The sequence below is a fragment of the Hemiscyllium ocellatum genome, chromosome 42, assembly GCF_020745735.1.
Source record: "Hemiscyllium ocellatum isolate sHemOce1 chromosome 42, sHemOce1.pat.X.cur, whole genome shotgun sequence".
Taxonomy (NCBI): domain Eukaryota; kingdom Metazoa; phylum Chordata; class Chondrichthyes; order Orectolobiformes; family Hemiscylliidae; genus Hemiscyllium; species Hemiscyllium ocellatum.
The window spans coordinates 29,874,909-29,899,668 of record NC_083442.1 but is presented as its reverse complement, the minus strand read 5'-3'; the positions used below and the strand labels follow the sequence as shown (position 1 = coordinate 29,899,668).

The window sequence follows — 24,760 nt, the reverse complement described above, 5'->3', positions numbered from 1 at the left end:
TTATATTGCAAACATCTATAATTATCTAAAAATGTATATTTACTTTTAATTGAACAATTCTACAGGATTGAAAGTGATTTGTTTCCACTGCATTTTCAGTGGATACTGAGTTGACTGACAAATCGTGTCGGAGATTGGCAGACTATGTTACTTATAGGACAGGTAACATTTGAAAGGTTGGACATACAGTGGACTTAGAGGTCTCTGTGTGCTCTCCCTGAGACCTTAAAATTGTTTCTGAGAAGGTAGTGTAGTGTAATGTCACTTGAGAGAAGAAAAATTTAAAAGGGACCTGAGGGGCAACTTTTTCCACATAGAAGGTGGTTCAAATGTCGAATGAACCACCTGAGGAAGTGGTACATGCAGGTACAGTCACAACATTTAAGAAACATTTGGACAGGTACATGAATAGGAAAAGTTTAAAGAGACATGGGCCAAAAATTGGGACTAGTCAGCATGGACAAGTTGGACCAAAGGGTATTTTTCCATGCTGTATGACTCCAAGACTATTAATCCAAAGGCTCAAGCTAATACTGTGCAGACAAATCCCACTATGGCAGCTGGTGGAATTTAGAGTCAATTATTAAACCTGAATTTAAAAGCTGATCTGTAATGGTAATCATGAAATTATTAGATTGTTGTTAAAAAAAACCCATCTGATTCACTAATGCCCTTCAGAAGGAAATCTGCCACCCTTACTTAGTCTGTGAAACTTCATAATCACAGCAACATGGCTCATTCTTTTTTTAGATTTCCCACAGTGTGGAAGCAGGCCCTTCGGCCCAACCAGTCCACACCGACCCTCTGAACAGTAACTCATCCAGACCCATTTCCCTCTGACTAATGCACCTTACACTATGGGTAATTTAACATGGCCAATTCACCTGACATGCACATCTTTGGACTGTGGGAGGAAACCCACGCAGACAATTCTTAACTGCCTTCTTAAACATTTAGGTAAACCACTCAGTTCAAGGATAACCGGGGATGAGTAACAAACATTGCGCTTGTCGGTGACACCCAAATTCCATGAAAGAGTAAAACAATAACACTTTTGGTCAGTCAGAGGACAGGGCCCCACGGGAGTCTGTGGGGATGTTCAAACCTCTCAGGGATTTCCAGGACATCGCTGAAGCACTTTTTGTCTGTCCCCCCCCACCGAGAGTTTCCTGTTACACAATCATAAAAAGGCTGATAGAATTAGTTCATTTTAAAATCTTCCGCTTGGAGAGAAGAGGTGGAACGGGGAAGGTGGTTTGTACATTTTCATTTTTTAAAAAAATCAGATCATTGAAGACCTTTAAAATGATAAATCCCTCTGCTCCAGATTATACAATTTATCTGTTAAAGGTTCCACTGCATCCCACTTCCACCTGATCCCACTCTGCCTCTTTCCACACAGTCCATCCTCATTGTCAAACCTGGATTCGAATGTGGAGAGAGGGGCTGCACTTGCTATGTAATGTTTTGTTTGATGCTGCCTACATTAATCACTTCATTTATGTATTTCACTAATGACAGCTCAAAGAGAACCCTAAAACGTTCTCTTCTAGGCCCATTTCAGGGAAGGGCAAAACCTTCAAATGTACCACTGGGCGGTTTCCAGAAAGTAAGTTGAGATAGTGTCAGTACAGTTCAGTGGTTAGAACTCCCACCTCTGAGTCAGAAAGACATGGGCTCAAGCTTCACTCCAGACAGTGGTGCATAAAATTGAGGTTGGCACTCAACTACAAGTCTTACACTGTCACTTTTCTTAAAAGGATGTTCAGCTGAGACAACTACTCAGGTAGTTGCAAAAGGTTCCATGGTAGCATTCAAAGAGTAGTTTTCCTTGTGCTACAGCCAATGTTTCGCCCTCAGCCAATGTAACTGGAGCAAATTGTCTTCTACTGGGAGCTTGCTGTTCAGAAATTGGCTAACACGTTTCCAACATTACAGCATCGACCATGCTGCAAATGTACCTCATTAGCCCTAAAACATTTTTGGATGGCCAAATATTGTGAAAAGGTGCTCTACAGATGCAAGTCTCTCTTTTCTTTACGAATCTCATCATTGGGTATGTGCATGCTACCTGCATTCCAGTTTTCACCACTGTTACTCTTTACCGAAGCATTAACAATGATCACAATAGAAACTCAACCAACAGATTTATTGGAACAATCCAGAAAGTTCAAGATTTTCCTAGTCACAGCAGTTAAAATCCTGCTGAACCCTTTGGTTTAAGTCACAAAAGATTACAAATTTTAAAAATTACAAGGGAAAGATCACTAGAAAAATTGTTAGTTTATTCATGATTAGTTCTGCATTCCAGTGTGTAATAAAAAGCAAAATCAAAATCATGTCAAAAAGCTATGAATCAATTAAATTGATGACACCCAAAAGCCCAGTTTCACCTCCTGTTCTATTGAGACACAAGAGAATTGTTTGGGTCGATCACTTAGCTCAAACATGAGCCCATTTACTTTTAATCAGCCCCCTCCTGTTCAGAAAGGTTGTCACATGTCTACAGCAGGTGCAACTTTAACTTAGACTGTGCCATCAGAGCCCGAATTATATGAACCCACTCTGCAAATTTGCTTAGTCCATTAGAACAATGTTGTTTCAAAATAATGGAGACAATCCTACAACAGGTATGCATCTTTGTATACCATGGGCCCAATTTTCGAGCCTCTTGAAGAGTTTTTTTTTATTTCACAGGTCCCAGATGGACAAGCGCGATCACTGTAGTGTATCCATGAAGCAACTCATCGCCATCTAAAGAGTTGCCACACTCCCTCAGGGAGAAGTTTTCAGTCACAATGCGATCACAGCCAATCTCTCCATTTCCAAAAAAACCGAATAATGGAATGCCAGGAAACTGCTTCCTGAAGGCATCTGCTTCCACGTTTTCCTTGTTGGAGTAATAGTTCTGACCCCGTCCGATGCAGGCAAACATGAAGCCTACTGTGTTGACCTCGGGTATGTTGGCTGCTTTGAGACGCTGCATCGCTGCTTCAGCACTTTTGGGCGTCTCTACATCCTCATCCAGGAGGATAGATGCTGCCTGGATCGATCTTCCACTTAATGATAGGCCAACAAAACCATACATGTAGTGTACGTCGATACTAGAAAGGTTTATTTTGGGGGGACGGGGTGGGGGTGGGGGGGGGGGGGTGGGGAGAAATGGGAAAGGGGGGGGTAATGAAAGTAAAACATTGAGAAAGATTGCTCAGTCAATCAGCTAGTTTCTAGGCAACAGGAATAACTTTCTGCATTTTCAATGGAACAGAATAGGATGAATATTTGCCCTTAAAGCACAAGAATGTAAAATAGCTCTGTAATGTCTAAATGCTTATACATCACTATATTTCCAAAATGAAGCTTACGGGAAATGGCATGTTTACAGAAATAATATGGGAGCAAAGGACTGCTATAGCTTAGATTGGGAGCCTTTCACCTCTGAGATCAGAATTAGAATCACACCTGAATTAGGGGATGAAAGTGTCTTATCTGCTAACTGCAAAAGTCCACCTTAAAACAAGGTGGTCACAGAACACAATATTACAGAGCAGTACAGGTCTTTCGGCCCACGATGTTGCGCCAACCTGTGGAACCACTCTGAAGCAAATCTACCCTACACGATTCTATTTTCATCCACATGTTTATCCAATGGCATTTAAATTTAAAGTTGGCAAGTCTACTCCTGTTGCAGGCAGGGTGTTCCACGCTCCTACTACTCTCTGTGTAAAGGAACTACCTCTGATATCTGTCCTATGTCTATCATCCCTCAATTTAAAGTGCAAAACCATCCTGAATGGATAACGCCCACTAGTGAAACAACTGAGACTCATTTAGGGTTAGGACTAAGACATATTGTTTCGGGAAAAGAGGGAGAACTATCCGAATCTAAATTATGCCCAATTTGACAGTAATTAATTACGACCTGCTTTTCCTAAAATTTAACAACTCATTCCTCTGAACATCTCTCACCTTAAATCAACATAAAATTCACAAGAACAAATCAGGTGGCAGAAGACAGCTTTAAGAACCATTTTATGGTTTAAATTATTTGTTTAATTTAGTCACCTCAGGAATGGACAGGTAAGAGGATTGAATTATAATTAAGTGCTTTCCTTCTCTCTGTGGGTGTTAGTTCTGTCGAATTTGTAAATTGGATGAAAAGAAAAACATTTACAGCTGAGCCCAGGTGGGCTAGAAACTAAAATAAACCCAAAGCATGACTCTCCAATGATTAACAACCTGCGAACAAAATCACTCGAACATATGGCTCTGAAATGTGGAACTTCTTAGGCGATTTAGTTAGTGGATTTCTAATTAGGAAGAGAAATAGACTTCGCTGCTTATTAGTAAGACAGTAATTTATCCTCCATGTTTTACCTCTCTTTGATCCTTCATATCTTTGGACTAGCTGCTTACCTGGTTGTGCACTGTACAATTTGTTTCATCAACTGGGAGTTCCTGGTTTTCACAGTGCTGACTCATTTTACTCTCTAATTGGCATTTGATATTAAAAATGATGATGGCACCACCCACATGAAATGAGGAACATACCTTTTGAAATGATTAAGGCTGGATGGGAAAACACTTTGTACTGAAACAAATGCCATTAGGGCTTTCCTCCTCCAAGATGAGAGTCAAAACACAGTGAAGTCTTTTTTTTTAATGATGATGACTTACTGGTGAGCAGACAAGGGCAGATTATCACTTTAATCAAGAGAACACAAAGTAGATACATTCATCCTGACTGACAGGAACAGTCACATAAATACACCAAAACAATTAAACCCAATTCTTTAAACTGTGCCAAAGCAATCATTCCAAATACTGAACTCTCTATTGCACCTACGTTCAAGGACTGCTCCTGTACACATGGAACATTTTTCACGCAGCGTGGACATTAAAGAAATACCAGGAACAATGCCATCACTCTGCATACATCAAGCTTTGGATGTGACAGCAGTAGCATCACTCTTTGTCCTGATGAAGGGCTCTGGCCCGAAACATCGAATTTCCTGTTCCTTGGATGCTGCCTAACCTGCTGTGCTTTAACCAGCAACACATTTTCAGCTCTGTTTTTATAGACACTATGGGGTTCTCTCAGCTGCACCTGCTGCAAAAAAAAAGTCACCAATATAGGAAGGACATGATGAAGGTGGAGAGAGCTCAGAAGAGATTTATCAGGATGCTGCCAGATATGCAAAGTTTTTGAGTTATAAAGAAAGGCTGGAGAGGCTGGTACTTATTTCACTGGAGAGTAGGAAGTTGAGAGGTGACCGTACAGAAGTCTTTAAAATCATGAGGGTTATAGATGGGGTTAATGGCATGTATCTTTTCCCTAGGATGGGGGATTTCAATATGAGGGGGCACATTTTTAAGATGAGATGAGAGAGATTTTATAAGATATGAGGGGCACACCTTTTACACAAAGGGTAGTTCATGTATGGAATGAACTTCCTGAGGAAGTGGTAGATGTGAGCACAATTGCAACATTTGACAGACACTTGGAGAAGTACATGAATAAGAAAGATTTGGAAGGTTATGGGCCAGAAGCAGGCAGGTGGGACTAGTTTAGCTGGGAATGATGGTCCAATCAATCCATGTCAAACAAACGATCTGTTTCTGTGCTGAATGACTGTATGACTGTCTTAACCAGATGAGATGTTGCTGGCGCAGAATGGCTTGCACTTTTCTGCATGTGCAATAGCCCCTGTCCTACAACAACTATTGTCAAAGCATCACAGGAGATTTGAACTGTGTGATTAAAAAAAAAAGTATGTAAAAGTTCTGAACATTTATCAATGTGAAATATTAACTGTGCTTCTCTCCAGTACGATGCTGACTGACCTGCCCTGTATATCTAAAGGCTTTTATTTTGGTTTTGGATTTCCAGAATCAGCAGTACATTTTACTTTTTCTGTCAATAAATACAAGTGGTTTTCCAATATATTTGGTATTGTGCATTAACTCATCTTTAACTTCATGAAACTGTCAATGCTGTAAGATTGCAACATCAAATCATTGAGAGCTGAAAGGGAACATAGATGGTCCATCAAATTCCCACAATTTAGTCACTTGCAAAGATTGTTTCAATTGAATGACCTGGATAGTGATTTAAGGAAGTTCTTAATCGGTACTTCTCCTTGTATGACATCTAACCTAGTTTAATCATATTTTTAAAACAATGTATTTCACTTGATGCAGATGCTAAGGACTTGAAATTTCTTATATTTCTGCTAAACTACCTCATCCAATCATCACATATAAAATGGTTATAGAACAGGGGACCATTTGGGACATTGAGATCACACCAGCTCTCCACAACAGCAATTTAAGCAATTCCGTTCTCTGCAGGTTTCTTCACTTCAGATGTTTTCCCAATTTTTTTGAAAGTTGTGAAAGAATCAGACTCCAATGCTTCTGACAGTGTGCTTCAGTTTGTAACCAAGTGATAGGTAAACAGCTTTACTCGCATGCCAACTTTGATCCTTTTGCTGAATGCTCAAAATCTTTAACCTCTGGGTCATGACCCTACCATCAATAGGAAGTTTCTCTCTATCTACTCTTTGCCAACTTTGGAAGAACTTTGAACATGTCTCTTTAAATTTAATTTTGACCTTCTCTTCTTTAATTAGAACAACTCGTTTGCACGTTCTCCCCACGTCTGTGTGGGTTTCCTCCGGGTGCTCCGGTTTCCTCCCATAGTCCAAAGGTGTGCAGGTCAGGTGAATTGGCCAGGCTAAATTGCCCATAGTGCTAGGTGTATTAGTCAGAGGGTGGGTTACTCTTCGGCGGGTCGGTATGGACTGGTTGGGCCGACCAGGGAATCTAATCCAATCTAATCAAACTCCAGCTTCTCCAACAAATTCATGTAAGTGAAGGCCCTAATGCCTGGAATGATTCTCGCCAATCATTTCTGCATTCTTTCTAAAACATCCATATCCTCCTTTAGGTGTGGGGCCCAAATTGGATGCAATACTTTAGTTGAGAACACATCAATGCTTTGTAAAGATTCACTATAACTTCTTTGCCTTTATACTCCACAACTCTAATTATGAAGTCAAGGACTTTGTGTGCCTTGTTAACTACTTTCTCACTTTTCCCTCTGTGCAGAAATGTACTTCTAACAATAGCTCGTGAAATAACACAGGGATCCTTGATGACTTTACCCCCGTCTCTGCCAAAGACAATGAGTAACCTTCCTCCCCAAGAATAACTAGTTCAGCACACAACATGGAATAGATCCAAGACTTCCGTTGTCTCCAGGGCTCACTTACACGTCAAGTGGTGCATTTACCTCTGGGCTTTAGGGGGAAACTGATTTGCAATTTTTTTACTGCAATCCAGGAGCATACAGTTACATGGCAATGTGGTAGAGGAGAGCTTAATTATACTGCAGGGAGCCAGCTTGATGGACAGATAAATCATTCAGAGTTGTGGAATGAATTAAATGTGGGAAGAAAGCACAGAAGCATTTCTCCCCAGTGTTAACAAGGTACGTGTCCGGATAAAGATTCATTCGTATGGGCACCTACCTTTCAGAACTAGGCGAAACCACTTGGTCAATGTGTCCCCCAATAACAATAGTGTTGTTCACATTGAATGGCTTTGTGAGACGCTGAATGAAGTCTGCAGCTGCGGGTTTAAAGGTGTTGTATCCAAACAGGAAGACAACACGCAAGTCAGGGTTATCCTGAAGACCTGAGAGAGGAAAGAAAGAGTAATAAAGCTATCCCTACACATCCTCAATGTGCCCTGGCTATGGGATGAGATTTTCTTATAGGCATATCCAACAGTAAAAGCAAATCTGGAATTATTTCCACCAGGGAACTCATTATGTTTTTGTATCAAATTAAAAGATGCTAGTTTTGGCTCATTTACATGCAGTTTGAAGACACTATTAGCATACACTTTCTTTTCATTTCATTTACACTAGATACAGCAATACAGACTCCACTTTTTATCCTTTACAGATAAGATTCCAACTGGCTGCGAATGTGTTACGTAACCATGACAGCACTTCAAAGCTATTCATCATTTGTGAAAAAGGTTTTAAAAGATGCAATGAAGCCCTATACAAATGCAATATTTATTTTCCCTTCTATAAGATGACAGCCAAGAAGCTGTCAACAACTTTCATGGGAGTCAATTTGACACAAAGGTTTCTACAAACCAAAATCCCAACAAAATCACAGAGCAATATCACTAAACTCATTCTAGTCCCTAAACTTTGCTCGTGGAAAGCATTGTAATGGACCAGTACACTGAAACAAATTTTAATGTTGATTGAATCTTTCTCAGAGTTTCACTATAAATCCTATGCAATAATTCTCAGTTTAGGCACAGAACAATACAACACGAAGTGTTAATGCAGCACCATCCAGTGGTAACAGATCAGATACCAAATCGCATTTAAAAAGAAAGGAAAAGCAGTAAAACGTTAGGAAGCTATGAAACTTCATTGTATGGAATGAGCTGCCAGAGAAAGTGGTGGACGCTGGTACAATTACAGCATTTAAACGGCATCTGGATGGGGACATGAATAGGAAGGGTTTAGAGAGATATGGGCCAAGTGTTGGCAAATGGGACTAGATTAGATTAGAATATCTGGTCGGCATGAACAATTTGGATCAAAGGTTCTGTTTACGTGCTGTACATCTCTATGATTCTAAATGGCATTCATCTCTGCCTATAAAACAACAACTCCACTGAAAAGCAGGACGCCTTCAAATCCTTCCGATATTACCACACAAAGGGACAAGAGTGGCAAAATCAAGAGCACATTATCACCTTAACATCACACCTTCCTAACTTTGAAATACATCATGGCTGTTCCCCTCTGGACCTCAACTCTTCTTTCATGCCAGCTCCCACTGCTCTCAACTTGATATTTCAAAAATATAAAAACCGAAAACTGATGAAAAATCAGAAAAAAAAAACGGAAATGGCAGGAGAAAGCTCAGCAGGTCTGGCAGCATCTGTGGAGAGAAATCAGAGTTAATGTTTTGGTCCAGTGACCCTTTCTCAGAACTCCAGTTACGAAGGATGGATACAAATTGCAACGCCAGCAACACGCAAACAAAAGTAAAAAGTAATTTACTGACATAAAGCAACAACATGCTTCCCAAAGACCTAACAATGGTATGTTTTGTTTACTCTCCTTCCCAAAAGCAGTTCACTGATACCTAGCTGTTAAAGTCACAAGCCTGATCTGGATGCATGTATGTCGGTCTTTGAACATGACAGTACATGTTGAGAAAACGATTAATGAAGGCAAAAGGTACAGGAACAAAGAGGTTACGTTGAAGTTGTATAAAACATTGGTTGACCCTCAGCTAGTTAGTGTGTCCAGTCTAGGCTTTAGGAAGGACAAGAAAGCATGAAAAAGGGTGCAAAACGATCAACACTAGCGTTTCCAATGAAGATAGATTGGAGGGGTAAGGACTATATTCCTGAGAGAACAGACAGCCAAGAAGATATTCAAAACATGAAGGGTCAGGACAGGGTGAGGAAGTAGAAGCCGTTCACAGTACTGAAAGAATCAGGGAATGAGAAGGCACAGATTTAACGTAATTCCACAAGAAGCAAACATGATATGAAGTGGTTTCCCATTGCAAGTGATTAAAATCTGGCATGCACTGTCTGAGTGTGTGGTGGAGGCTGAAGCACTTAAAAGGGAATTAGACAGTCATCTGGAAAGGAAGAACATGCCAGCTTGTAGGGTTTGGTATTAATTGATTTGCTCATTTGGAGAGTCAGCACAATGTAAATGGGCCAAATGGCCTCTTTCTACATTGCAAGGATTCGGTAATCAATAACCCAAGAGGACTGGTGAAGCACTTTTACCTTGTTTGTCAAAATACTTGATTACATTACATGACAAGCCTAGACTGCCAACTCAGTTGTGGAGTGGATGGAACATTGGTAAAGCAGACCCTGGAGATTAATTTAAGACTGTCCAAATATTCCACTGAATACATTTAACAGCAGTCAAAAGAGCAAAAAGCAAGATGCCTTCAACTTGCCATCTAGGCAGGAAACAAAGTACAGGCCCCATAAGGTCATGAGCCAGTCTGTGCAACGTCTGGAAGGCATATCAAAAGAGCTTGCTAACAAATTAGAGTTTTCCACATTAAGTCTGACAAAACCCTGTAAATGGGCTAGACATTCAATCACCAGCACTTATTATACATTAAGAGTCTTTACAAAATTTTGCTCTGCAATACTACTGACTATCATTCTCTAAGTTGCAAATACAATTAGATCCATTTAAATGTATTATGAATGGAAATCAGACATAGGAACAATTTTTGCAACAGGGATATCATAGTTGATTTGTTGTAATTGACCCTTCAGGGTTATGAGTAACTACTCGTTGCAAAAGGATGTGAAAGAGGGTCAGCTATTAAACAAGCTTGCTATAAAATGATGCATCCGAATTTCTCTATACCAATGTGAACCAAAGTAGTTGTTCATTCAGTGATCCGAGATGAGTTGACCGATCACAGCAGCAATGGCAACAAGCAGGCTATATAATGAGCTCCAATACCCAGAGTAGGGTCAAAAAAGTCAGCAACAGCTGTGCTCCGAACTGCACCCTTTGCTGAAAACGCAACACACAGAGGTCAGGTGAGAGTCAACCTAAAACAGCACCTACTCGCAGGTGCCAGTACGTAAGCCTGCCTGGCAACCCACAAAAGGGGTGTGCTTTTAATTACATCATAGTTGCAGACTGCTTTTCCCTCCAAACACCAATATCCTCCCAGCTGGAGTTGGGTTCTTTTCTTTTTAATCAACTGGTTTGGATATGTTTTGATATGCCTCTGTGGCATCATATCCTGAAGCAGGACGCTAAACCATACTGGCCTCTACCACCATGCTTTCTGGTGGTCTGTGACTCATCTCCATTGATCCAATCCCTGGACACCACTTCATAGAGAAATGGCTTGGAGCTTTGTTCGAGAAGTAGTACAGAGTACATCAAGTGAAAATTTGAAAGGAGTATTTGTTACAATACTCAGGGTAAGTACAGCAACAAGCTGCATGTCCAGGTCAACCTTGGACCTTATTTAAATAAGAGATAACGCTCATGCTGCAAATGCTGTGTCCATTAAGCACATATGAGCAGCTGATACCCACTTAGAAAACATAGGGTGCATATCAGAAACAGTAGTTTACCTTGGGTCCTGTAGCACATTGTAGTGTCACACTTCAAGATATGACACCCACAGAAGCATATCAAAAAACATTCAAACCAGCTGACTAAAAATACAAGAATCCAATTCCAACTGGGAGGGTGCTGGTGCGTGGAGGGAAAAGCAGTCTGCACTTACTCAGTACACAGTACTGTAAATAAACAAACCTATAAAGAAGACAAACCAGCTCTTGCTTCTTCCTTTGGAGGTGTATACATAACAGATAATATTTAGCAATTCTAAATTCATTTACTATCTTTACCTCCATTTTACTGTGCTGCATGGATTGTACTCAAAAGTGATGCAGTCGAAATTTACATCTGCCTACGAGCTATCGGATGTACAGTCAACAAAACTTTTAAGGCTTTACATCCATTGCTAAAGTCAACTTCCATCCCAGGACTTTTTGCTTTTAGCAATAACATGCCTTCTGTGTTTAAACTGTAACATCTTTATTTGGAAATACTCTTGCTGTGAAAGTTCCTTGTGAAGAGCTTCACGAGCTATGCTGGCAGGAAATAGAAGCCTCATTTCAATGATGGATGACTTGCTGCAGTCACAGTGGATCCAAAGCAGCCTAAATATTCCAATATTAGTCTCTTTCCCTTCCAACCACCCACTGTGGGAGTAAAGCATGCACACTAAGCTCAAGTATACAGTGAGTAAAATGTGACAACAGTTCAAACACTAAATTACAAGTTTAATTATGAGAATCTAAAATCTTGTAGTAGCATAGAACGAGATGTAATATGCTTTATTAACTGCAAAAAAATTACACACTTTTTGAAAAGTTCACAACATAAATTGAAGATTAAAAATCAATAAATGCTTTGGCAAACATTGACAAAGATGAATAGCTGAATGGTTGAAGCAGAGTGAGGCCATTCAGCCCTTCTCTGTAAGAATAACTCACCAAGTCTCACTTCTCCACCTCTTGCACATAACTTTGCAAGTCCCCCCCCCAATCGGGTAATAATCCAATTCCTCTTTGAAGACCTCAATTTTAACTGCTTCCGCCACACTCTCTGGCAGTGCATTCCAGATCCTAACTGTCTATTCCTACGGGTTCCCGTGACTCCTTTTACCAAAAACAAAGCCTAAAACTTTCACATCCTGGAGTTGTACGTCATAGTCAAAGGAAATGGGGATCAGCCCTGTGATCAGAAGAAACTTTCTCACTCTGTGGATTGTAAACTATCTGTTTCTCTCAGAGACTTTGGCTGCTCAGCCACTGAGTATATTCAAAACGGAGTGATCATTTTTGTGCACTAAAGGGGATTGAGGAATTGTGGGGATCTGATGAGTGCAAACTCAGCCAGGATCTTACTGAACAGCAGAACAAGCTCAGGCTATGTGACCTACACCTGCATCATTTAATGTTCTTATATTTACAAGTGCATTGCAACTGCAAATTCTTCAATGAAGCAATGAGCCCATCCTACAGCTAACCCAGCATGATAATAGACAGTACTAAAGCTGGAGCTGCTGGCTTACAAACTAAAGTCAATTTCCAGTTACCAAGCAACAATCAAAGTCCCTCATTAAGAAACAGAATCCAATGGATTCAGCACATTCAATTATTGTCAAATTAGACAGTGTTCTCAGGGACTCTTGTGGTGTAAGAATCCAAAATAAGCACAGAGAAAGCTGGGCAAACTCAGCAGATCTTGGCAGCAGTCAAAACCTCAGTTGACAGTGTCTCTACCTCTGTGCCAGAAGATCTGGCTTCAAGTCCCACCTGCCCCAGAGGTGTGTCATAACATGTCAGGACAGGTTGACTGAAAACAATTCTTAAGACAAAGTTTATTAGCTAGTCAAAACTAAATTCTCAAGTACTTTTTAGTTTAAAAAGTTGCATTTCCTTGTCAACTGCTCAATTATTGACTTGTAACAAAATCCGTGTTCTTTGTTAACAGCACTTCAAATATAGAAACCACCCCGAAGCATAAAATATCTCTAAACCCCAATTTAACCCATGATAATTAAAAAGGAGCAGGCATTGGTCATACAGCCATTCCAGCCTATTCGGCTATTCAATACAATCATTGGCATTCTTCCATCTCAACTTCACCCTCTCACCACATCCCACAAAACCTCAATTCCCTTTGTGTGCAAAAAATTGAATAAGCTCCGAGTGTTTCGTACACGATTTTAGCTTTATCCCAACAGTGGACAAGGGTGGTCAGAGAGAAAACTTGCCTGCCTCTTGGAGTTTTTGTTGATCAAACACGTTATTGTTCAAATCTTTGTTCGACAAGTGAAAGCGTTTGACTGTCACTCCATCAATTTTGGGCAGGAGCAGAACAAACCCTGCAATTCCATCTTCCACCTCAAGAGGTCTCTGTGTGCCACATCCCATAGGAGTGTCTGAAAAAACAAATTATTAACCAGGCGATAAATTCAAAGTCACAAAAACTGAGGCAATAAAGTATTTTCTTTAGCGAAAAGATCAACCTTTGGTCATGCTTTTATGTCAATGTTTAGCATTGAAACTGCCTGTGTAAACATTTAGAATGGAAACTCTGTGTATAAACAATGATATAAAATGTAAGGTCTGGCCACTAGGTTTCTGAAATCTCTGTTGCCAACTTTTCACACAAAAAACATGTGTGCATCAACTGAGCACAGGCAATACAATGGACAATGTATTTGTAAGATATTATTACATGCATTTAATCCTAAGTATAGAATTCTCAAGAATATTACTGGCATAACCCATTTTACCCCTCAAAATATTCATAAAATGTTCAATTACTTTGTCTAACAGCATATCCCTTTTATAAATGTTAGCAACTTAGTTCAGCACTTTGACAGCTTGTCCCAAACACACATACAGAAGGCGATTGTGTTTAAGTTGGGCTGTGAAACTGAATAGCATAAAATAAACAGAACGTCACGTTTCCCACCTCAAGTTAGAGAACACAGGGGAATGGACCAGACTTTCCGAGTTTGAGAGATTATCATGTTGTAGTCCAGCTTGAGGAAAATATCCACAGATGGTTTGTCAGCGTTGGGCTGTAAAGTCATTTAACTTTTGAGAAATTGCTCCATGAAAGACTGGACAGCACAACTGAAAACTTAACCTTTTGCAGATCAGAATCTGGTGAGATGTGTATTAAAACCATGTGCTTGTGCTCAAATGTCAGATAACCAATTATGACATGCAATTGCTGCCATACCGAATGCAGTTCCACATTTCCATTGCAATTACTCAGCTGGTTTACTGAGCATCAGAATGGATAATGACCACAAGTTGCAATGTATTGAAACCCTTTGTCTCCTTGAGGCAATGCAGTGGACAATCTGTACCTTCCACCAGAATACAAAGTTGTAAATATTGTCTAGTCAAACATTCAAATTACACAACAAGTATGATTAGAGCAAGGATAAGTCCTGGATTTTACATTCAGCATTGCTATGGGTCCAAGTCATTTTCGCAAACAAGCAGGTTAGGCAAACTCAAGGACTTTCAAACTTCCAAAGTGCAGGAAGTTTTATTGCAGATCATAAAATTTCAACACAGTTTATGCAACAAACTAATATATGTTTGATAAAACATGCACCATCGTTTCCCACTGGAAGGTGTGAAGTTTGGTGGACAGTTCAGCAAACCATGTTGTAATAACAATTAGCTTGGGAACTCATCACTGAAGGGCAAACTTGAAATTTCTGCTTAAAAGATGCACAAGCATGTTGGCAGGACAGGGTCAGATTCACTTCATTTGCCACTCCCAACAACTGAACCGCAAGATGGCATTCACTTTCTTGATGCATATGAAACATAACCACAGAATGGGTGCAGCTCAGGAGGAGGCCATTCAGCCCATCTTGGCCATAACAGCACTCTGCAAAGCAACTCAGTCAGTCCCACTCCCTCGCCCTTTCTCCATTTACCTGCCAACTTTCCTCCCTACAGATAACTACCCAATCCCAGATTGAAAGCCACGCCTGTAGTGATTGGAACGAGCATCTATGGGATCCTTGAATTGAAAAGGTCTATCAATCTTGCTTCCAGTTTCTACCATCACACCCTCCCAGCTCTTGTCAGCCTTCTACAACCAAGGACTGTTCCTGCGGGACACCCTGGTCCACTTGACCTTCACAATTAATGCCCTCCCACAGCCTGATACCTTCCCCTACAACTACAGGTGTAACACCTGCCCGTTTAATTCCTCCCTCCTCAGTATCCAAGGGCCCAAACACACCTTCCAGGTGAAGCAGCATTTCACTTGCACTTCACTCAATCTAGTGTACTGCATTCACTGCTCACAATGTGGTGCCCTCTACACTGGCAAAATGAAGCATAGGCTGGATTACTGCTTCACAGAACATCTACATTTTGTCTGCGATAAAGCTTCCAGTTGCCTGCCACTTCAACACACCACCTTGTTCCCTGGGCAACATCTCTGTCTCAGGCTTGCTGCAGTGCTCCAGCGAAGCTCAGCATAAACTAGAGGAACAACCCCTCATTTTCAGAACTCTCCAGCCTTCTGGACTCAATATCAGGTTCAACAATTTTAGAGAATGAGGCACTTTCTCCCATCTCCTTACCCCAGCCCCACACACCAGGACTTGTTATCACATGGTCTGCTACTATTGTTAGCTACCCATTGTCCTCATTCTTGTAGGCTGACCATTATCCACTCCTTCCTCTTTTTTTGGGCCCTATCTCCACCTATCATTTACTAGGTACCCCCATTCCCCCTACCAAACCTCTCCAAAAAAGCAACTTTTTCCGAGCTACCATCAGTTCTGAGGAAGGGTGACTCGACCTGAAATGTTAACTCTGATTTCTCTCCTTCGATCCTGCCAGACCTGCTGAGATTTTCCACTCATTTCTGATTGCGTTTCCTCTCATCTTCTTTTGTTCTTTACTATTCACTTTAACTTTTTGTGTCTGGTTTTCGATTTCTCTTCCATGCTCAAGAATATCCCCAGCAGGTCTCCTCTCAACCTTCTAAGGGCAGTCCCAGTTTCTTCAATTTAACTAAAAAAGTATCTGCTCGCTGGACCTATGCTTAATCTGTTTCACACCCACATGCCTTTTCATCTTTGGCTCCCAGATGTAGGGAAATACTCTCAATGCGGACAAAACATACAAGTGCAGAAACAAAGAGCAACCCGTGACTGACATTACAGCAGATCGCTCACACAAAGGAGAATGATGCAGGTTAAATTTTATTTTTTTTCCCCCGAGTAAGGATTTTAATGTTGATTCTGTTCAAAGTTTCATTCTAGTCCAAATCACCTTGTCCAATCACACAAATGTCAGGCCATAAGGTACTCACAAGAGATGCCACTTACAGACAATTCCAGGGGAACTGACCCCCAACGTTTTACACTCCAAAGGCAATAGCTTTTCCAATTTTGCTGCCATTTCTGCTGCTTTACTTCTCTTTGACAACCCATCCCTTCGTTCTGAGACATTCAAAGTCAAAAAGAAGGTAAGAAAAGTATCAGTATAATATATATATTCATGAAAACAGAAAACAAAACAGACAGTAGCAAATGACAGTGAAAGTAACAACTAAACTATTTGACATTATACCTATATAAGAAAGCAGGGAGAATTATAAATGAACCGTAAAACGATCCAATAGCTTGAAACTGCCATAAATCATAAACACACACACATTTAGAATCATAGAATCCTGATGGTGTGGAAGCAGGTCATTCGGACCATTGAGTCCACACCGATCCTCCGAAAAGCATCCCACCCAGACCTAGTCCCTATCCCTCTAACCCTGTATTCCCCATGACCAATCCTTGGACATTTTTGGGAGGAAACCAGGGCACTCAGAGAGAAATGTGCAAACTCCACACAGACAGCCACACAAGGCTGGACTTGGAGCCAGGTCCCTGGCATTGTGAGGCAGCAGTGCTAATCACCGAGCCACCGTGCTGCTCCAACTTGGTTTGGAAGCACGAAGACAGATTTTAAGCAATTATTTTCAAGGTTTAATTTCTTGGCTTTTATTAGGCGTAACTTTAGAGAATGCATTCATGAGATTCCTTACAACGTGGGATTCTTTATTTTTGTCTAGCACTATCATCTCATGAATAAAATTGTGAGGAATCACAGCTCTGCAGCATTGGATTGAGCAAATGGGTATTATTGGGAGTGAGATACTCAACGTCTAACATTGCATTGAAAAAAAGAATTGCCATTAGGATTTAAGATCAAACCCCAGGGGATGATGAAAACCTGAAACTCATCAACATAAGGAATGGCTGAGGCAAATAGAGCAAGTGTGTTTGAGGGGAAGCTTATTAAATATAAGGGAGAAGGGAAGAGAAGGAAAGGTTAAAAAGAGTTAGATGGAAAACGGTGACAGAAAAGTCACATGGAACGTAAACTAAAACCCCAATTAAAGTTTTCATAAAAATAAATGAGGGTAATTGATCAAGTCACAGATCTTAATACAAATTAATTGATAATTCAATTAAAACAAGCGTGTTATTTATACTGCTTAACTTAAAAATTTATTTTAAATACAAAAAATAATTTTTAAAACATTTATATTCAAAGAACTGTATTTCACCTTTCTTCCGCCTGTTCGAACTCTGTGCACTGAAGGTATCAGTGCCAGCCATATAAAGTACTGTCTCTGGCAGCACATACACTTCCTATTCAAGGGAGAGAGAGAAAGACAGTCAGAGAATCAATAAACCATACTATCCAAATGGGAGTGTGGTGCTGGAAAAGCACAGCAGGTCAGGTAGCATCCGAGGATCAGGAAAATCGACATTTTGGGCAAAAGCTCTTCATCAGCCCTTCCTGATGAAGGGCTTTTGCCTGAAACATCGATTTTCCTGCTCCTTGGATGCTGCCTGACCTGCTGTGCTTTTCCAGCACCACACTCTCGACTCTAATCTCCAGCATCTGCAGTCCTCACTTTGTTGTGGTTCTGTTCGCCGAGCTGGAAGTTTTTGCTGCAAACGTTTCGTTCCCTGGCTAGGGAACATCACCAGTGCTATTGGAGCCTCCTGTGAAGCGCTGCTTTGATGTTTCTTCCGGTATTTATAGTGGTTTGTTCTTGCCGCTTCCGGGTGTCAGTTTCAGCTGTAGTAGTTTGTATGTGGGGTCCAGGTCGATGTGTCTGTTGATGGATGTTCTTGCCGTTTCCGGGTGTCAGTTTCAGCTGTAGTGGTTTGTATATGGGGTCCAGGTCTATGTGTCTGTTAATGGAGTTTGTGGATGAATGCCATGCCTCTAGGAATTCCCTGGCTGTTCTCTGTCTGGCTTGTCCTATGATGGTAGTGTTTTCCCAGTCAAATTCATGTTCCTGGTTGTCTGATGTTCATAGCCACAAAACGACACGACCAGCTATCCCTAGTAGCCATACACTCAGACAACCAGGAACATGAATTTGACTGGGAAAACACTACCATCATAGGACAAGCCAGACAGAGAACAGCCAGGGAATTCCTAGAGGCATGGCATTCATCCACAAACTCCATTAACAGACACATCGACCTGGACCCCACATACAAACTACTACAGCTGAAACTGACACCCGGAAGCGGCAAGAACAAACCACTATAAATACCGGAAGAAACATCAAAGCAGCGCTTCACAGGAGGCTCCAATAGCACTGGTGATGTTCCCTAGCCAGGGAACGAAACGTTTGCAGCAAAAACTTCCAGCTCGGCGAACAGAACCACAACAACGGACACCCGAGCTACAAATCTTCAACCAGACTTTAAGTCCTCACTTTCACCTATCCAAACAGGAACCAGTTTATGAACACAACTGGAAGACAAAACAGTAACTCAAAATGCTTTTACTTTAGCAGGGTAAGTACAGGTAAAATGTCCTCAAACCACCCACTTCAGGACAAAGTCTGCTGGATTTCAAATCTTGCCAGTTTTTGGGTCAAGCAGTATACTGTCAGAATGGGTCAAGGATCATTCAGACCACGAATACAACAGACTCAAAGCCAGCCAGCTACTTTGTTCAACTAATAATAACTGAAATTCAATCATTGCCAATTTTTAAACAGCCGGATGTGAGACAATATACCATGTTATGAAGATATGGGTGTACAGTACCTTTAAGAGAGTTAAAAGCTAGCAGAACTACCTGACAGCATCAAGTGTTCTGAATAAAATACAATGTAACAAGTAGTCCAGCTGCTGGGGTAGCTAGGGTAGCTGGTTGCCTGGAGATAAAAACAGATTTGAATTAGGCCAATCAGTTTAAATTATATCCCGAAAAATACCAAATTCCAATCAAGTTTGAATTGAGTATATTGACAATCAAAGCCAATGACACAATCCAATGCTTGGGGGGGGGGGGGGTTGACAAAACCAGGGAAAATTGAACAGTTGGGAGGAAAACTGCCACACCACCAGCATGTAGAGACTTCCCAAGAAAATAGCTCGCTTAAAGGTTCCTTTATCAATCAGTGACCTGTCAGACATAATCCCTAAGGAGAATCAAAGATGACACAGGAAGATCCAAACAGAAGATCTGATAGCTGGCTGGTTTTGAAAACTTGAATTTTTGGTAAATCTTAATCCGGGGTTTTATTGGACTAATATTCTAGAAGGGAAGATAAAAGATAGGTTAGAGGAAGGAGATTTAAACAGTTGTTACTTAATTATTTCTTAAAGTATAACAGAGAATAAAGTTGTTAAGTTTTACTCTAAATAGTTCTTGGCCTCTCGAACTTTCACAGATTATTACACGGGATGAATCTTTTCTGTGTTGCTGGGTTAAATTAAGCAGGAGTGTTTACCCAGTGTCATAACAACTTGCAATATGGAAATAATCTGAATTTGAAACAGGGAAGGCCAAAACTTCTAAAGGTGTTACTGAGTTCACTGATTTTCATTGAGGGTGTTAATTACTTTATATAGAAAACATGCTGTTTATGTTCTGTGAGCAAGAAATGATAAACTCCTTGCAATCTGTAAACCTTTTCACCTACAACAACTAAATTCTGATTGGCCTCTGACAGTGAGGTATTAAAGTGAGATGATGCTTTAAAATACATCTACATCTTAATCACAGAATATATCAATGCACAACAACATGAATCCTATAACCATTCTCGGCAGAAAGTAAGTTCAGCAGAAACTGAACTGAACCAACCATTGCACCTAGAACAGCAGGTCAGAGGTTGGGAATGCTTCAACGGGTAACTCAAATCCTGACACCAACTTGCCACCATCTACATGCTACAAGTAGAAGTGTGACTGAATGGTCTCCATTAGCCTGGTTAGCTGCAACGACAATAACACTTAAGTAGTTTAACACTATTTTAAAGTACATTAGTGAACCAGATTGACAATGGTTTCATGGTCACCATAATCTTAATTCCAAGAATTTAAAAATTAAATTTGAATTCCAGCATCTGACATGGTGGGATTCGAACCCAGGTCCCCGTAACATTGCCTGGGTTTCTAGATTAAGAGTCTAACAATGCCATCACCTCTCCAACGTAGTCAGCATGAATTGAATAGCACCTAGCCACCACCTTCAACATTCACTTCCTCCACCACCATCAACTGGTTGGCAGCAAGGTGTGCCATTTATAAGATGCACTGTAATAATTTACCAAGGTTCCTTCAATAACACCTTACAAAGCTGCAATCACAATGGGATGAGGGGAGCGTATGTATGGGGATACCTGCAAGTTCCCCCTCAGGCTATGTATCATCCTGATTTGGAATAGATGTCATTGTTCCTTCAAATGTCATGACATCAAAATCCATGGAACTCCATCCCTAACAGCACTGTGGGGCTTGGAAAGAGGACTGGAGTTTAAAAAGGCAGATTACTGCAACTTCGTGATGGCAGTCATTGATGGGTAATGAATGATGGCTCTGCCAGCAATGGATATAGAATTCTATGTGGGAAACTTTTGAATGGCAGCGGTTCTTGTTATTGGAACTAACAACTAAATTAGCACCAATATTACATTTCGTCCTCCTTACTTCACTGCTAACTTGGAAAATTGACCTCAATAAATTTGGTGATTGTGGTTCAACATCAATGAGGGGAAATAAAGATATTTTTTGCAAAATTGTGACAGATATAACTGATTCAAATGCTTCATTGAAGACATGATTTACAGTTGCCGGTGTTGGACTGGGATGTACAAAGTTAAAATTACGCAACACCAGGTTGTGGTCCAACAGGTTTAATTGGAAGCACACTAATTTCGGAGCGCCATTCCTTCATCAGGTGGTTGTGGGACCAACCACCTGATGAAGGAGCGTCGCTCCGAAAGCTAGTGTGCTTCCAATTAAACCTGTTGGACTACAACCTGGTGTTGTGTGATTTTCAAACTTTGTTCACTGAAGACATTACTGTTCATTTTGCCAAATTATTCCCTCAACTTGGAAATTATGACAGAAATTGATGACAAAAGATTCAATGAAAAACACAAATATAACACCTCCCATGCAGAAAGGCATATGGCATTCATGGAGGCTAAAAATAGACACTGGGCCAAAGAGAGGAAAGCATTGACAAAGGCATGGTTGCAGTTAGATTTAAGGAAGATATGGAGATGGAGAGCAGAGTTTTAAGGAATTGACACTTGGCTTCACTGAGTAGACTAAATGTTCCTCTTCTCTTGTTTGGGGGTGAAATAACTGTTGGGTAAGACTGTTGACAGACGATAGAACTAAGATGAGTAAATGCAGTTGTGGTACAAAACTGCCATGCTGTATTTAAACTGAACAGGGTTGAGGTATTAAATAGCTTACTGTTCTTCCTACCCTGGGTATTTAGATACAGACAAAACGTCCTGAAATGCTTCACAGCGACACAGGACAGATCTCAACTTGAAACAAAGAAGACAAGAGATGCTGATAAAACAAAATAATTCTATCACAACATTCGCAGCGACATAATGTCCCAAAGCACCTTACAACGAGCAATGTACTGTGAAGTAAAGTCACTGCTGCAACTTTATGGTAGCTAACTGGTATTTTAGATCGCTACTCATGTCATTTTGAATTCACTCCATCACACTTCTAACATTTATAGCAAACATCATAGAGTAAGAACAACACTGGAGAAAGCCATTCGGCCTGTCAAATGTTACCTCCAGGTCAACAAGCATTTTCTTCGCAAGGAAATGATGACCATCATCCTCATCTATATAAGAGTGGCCCCTTGTGGAGATCCACGACAGCTTTTGATGTGTCCGGATGACCCTACGTGCACAGTCTCTCCACAGTCTGCATACCCTAAAATATTATTTATTAAAGTGTTAAAACACACTAGGGCAGATTCGCTTTTGCAGTTCAATATGATAAGTGGTTTAGTATTTTAGTATGGGGGTGGGGGAGAAGGGGGAGATGGGGATGGAGGAATGGGGGGAGTAGGGGGTGGGGGAGGATGAGGGAGTGGGGGGGAGTAAGGGAGTGGAGGAGGGTGGTGGGGGTAGGGGGAGACGGGGGAGTTGGGGAGTAGGGGGGTAGGGGAGTGGAGTATGGTGGGGGAAAGAGGGTGAGGGGGTTGGGGTTGCAGATGTGGGGGGTTGCGGGAGCGGGGAGTGCAGAGGTGGGTGTGTGTGGGTGTGGGGAGTGTTGTGGGTGGGGGTGTGTGGGTGTATGGGTGTGGGGGTGTCTGTGGGGGGTGGGTGTGGGGTGTGTGTGTGGGGGGGTGTGGGGATGGGGGTGTCTGTGTGGGGTGGGGGGGGGTGGGGATGGGGGTGTCTGTGGGGGTGTGTGTGTGGGGGGGGTGTGGGGATGGGGGTGTCTGTGTGGGGTGGGGGGGTGTGGTGGGTGTGTGTGGGGATGGGGGTGTCTGTGTGGGGTGGGTGTGGGGTGTGTGTGTGGGGTGGGGGGGTGTCTGTGGGGGTGTGTGTGGGGGGGGGTGGGGATGGGGGTGTCTGGGTGGGGTGGGGGGGTGTGGTGGGTGTGTGTGGGGGGGGTGGGGATGGGGGTGTCTGTGTGGGGTGGGGGGGTGTGGTGGGTGTGTGTGGGGATGGGGGTGTCTGTGTGGGGTGGGGGGGGGTGGGGAGGGGGGTGTCGGTGGGGGTGTGTGTGTGGGGGGGGTGTGGGGATGGGGGTGTCTGTGTGGGGTGGGGGGGTGTGGTGGGTGTGTGTGGGGATGGGGGTGTCTGTGTGGGGTGGGTGTGGGGTGTGTGTGTGGGGTGGGGGGGTGTCTGTGGGGGTGTGTGTGGGGGGGGGGTGGGGATGGGGGTGTCTGTGTGGGGTGGGGGGGTGTGGTGGGTGTGTGTGGGGGGGGGTGGGGATGGGGGTGTCTGTGTGGGGTGGGGGGGTGTGGTGGGTGTGTGTGGGGATGGGGGTGTCTGTGTGGGGTGGGGGGGTGTCTGTGTGGGGTGGGGGGTGTGGGGGGAGGGGCTTGCGTTGTAATTACCTGGCGCTCCTCTGAAGCGACTTTGTTGGCAGGAAGGTCAGGATGCGTTCCACCACCTCCGCCACGTTGCTCAGGACCGAGCTCCCGCTCCTTAAGTGCGCGATGTCCATCGCTGCCGAGCCGCAGAGTCACAGGCGAGACCGCGGACTGACCCTCTAGCTTCCGATGGAGGCCTCGGATTGAGCCCGGTCACGTGGGCAGGCATGACGTACCAGTCTGCGGGGCGGAAGTGAAGTGCATCCTGCGGGGCGATGGTCTATCCTGCGGGGCGGAAGTCAAGTGCATCCTGCGGGGCGGAAGTCAAGTGCATCCTGCGGGGCGGAAGTGCCCCCAACCAAGGAACTGATCATACCCTCACACTGTGTAGAGGGGTTTGGCGTCAATGAAGTGTGCAGCTTTCGACAGCAGATCAGGCAGCATCTGAGGAGCAAGAAAGTCGACGTTTTGGGCTTAACCCTTCATCAGGATTGCATGACCTGCTGTGTTTTTTTCCCCAGCACCACACTTTATCGTCTCTGACTTCTCCAACATCTGCAGTCCTCACTATCTTCTAGGGAGGGTTGGGTCCAAAGGAACAATTGTATCTGCATTGGGAAACGGAGTCTGATCCCAAAACCACCATCCAGAATCCCAAATTTCTCACGCACAAAGCCATGTTGACTATCCCTAGTCAGTCCTTGCCTTTCCAACTACATCAACATTTTTTTACAAACCCACCCACTCCCACAGCTACCTGGATTACACCTCTTCCCACCCTATGACCTGCAAAAATGCCATCCCGTATTCCCAATTCCTCCGCCTCCGCCGTATCTGCTCCCAGGAGGACCAGTTCCACCAGAGAACACACCAGATGGCCTCCTTCTTTAAAGACTGCAATTTCCCTTCCCACGTGGTTAAAGATGCCCTCCAACGCATCTCGTCCACATCCCGCACCTCTGCCCTCAAACCCCACTTCTTCAACCGTAACAAGGACAGAACGCCCCTGGTGCTCACCTTCCACCCTACCAACCTTTGCATAAACCAAATCATCCACCGACATTTCCGACACCTCCAAACGGACCCCACCACCAGGGATATATTTCCCTCCCCAACCATTTCTGCCTTCCTCAAAGACTGTTCCTTCTGTTACTACCTGGTCGGGTCCACGAACCCCTACAACCCACTGTCCCGTCCTGGCACCTTCCCCTGCCACCGCAGGAATTGCAAAACCTGCGCCCACACCATC

The 24,760-nt window shown here is 42.6% G+C and overlaps 1 protein-coding gene across 1 annotated transcript; it reads right to left on the bottom strand.

Moving 5' to 3' along the window:
* Nucleotides 1-2,268: 2,268 nt before the first annotated feature.
* fbxo22 (F-box protein 22) lies at nt 2,269-23,723 on the bottom strand. Its single transcript, XM_060853820.1, has 7 exons — nt 23,536-23,723; nt 22,253-22,397; nt 17,735-17,819; nt 16,497-16,610; nt 13,392-13,559; nt 7,533-7,698; nt 2,269-3,104 (listed from the first exon to the last, which is right to left on the bottom strand). The coding sequence occupies exons 1-7, from the start codon at nt 23,643-23,645 to the stop codon at nt 2,687-2,689; spliced, it is 1,206 nt and encodes a 401-aa protein (XP_060709803.1). The 5' UTR covers nt 23,646-23,723; the 3' UTR covers nt 2,269-2,686.
* Between the last annotated feature and the right edge of the window lie 1,037 nt (nt 23,724-24,760).

What these genes read in the sequence shown, in the direction of transcription:
- fbxo22 (XM_060853820.1), bottom strand. Translation starts at nt 23,645, where the DNA reads ATGGACATCGCGCACTTAAGGAGCGGGAGCTCGGTCCTGAGCAACGTG. An exon ending in AAATGCTTGTTGACCTGGAG is followed by an intron (nt 17,820 to 22,252) that starts GTAACATTTGAC and finishes TCCCTTGAATAG; the next exon opens with GAAGTGTATGTGCTGCCAGA. An exon ending in ACAAAAACTCCAAGAGGCAG is followed by an intron (nt 7,699 to 13,391) that starts GCAAGTTTTCTC and finishes TTCCTCTCTCAG; the next exon opens with GTCTTCAGGATAACCCTGAC.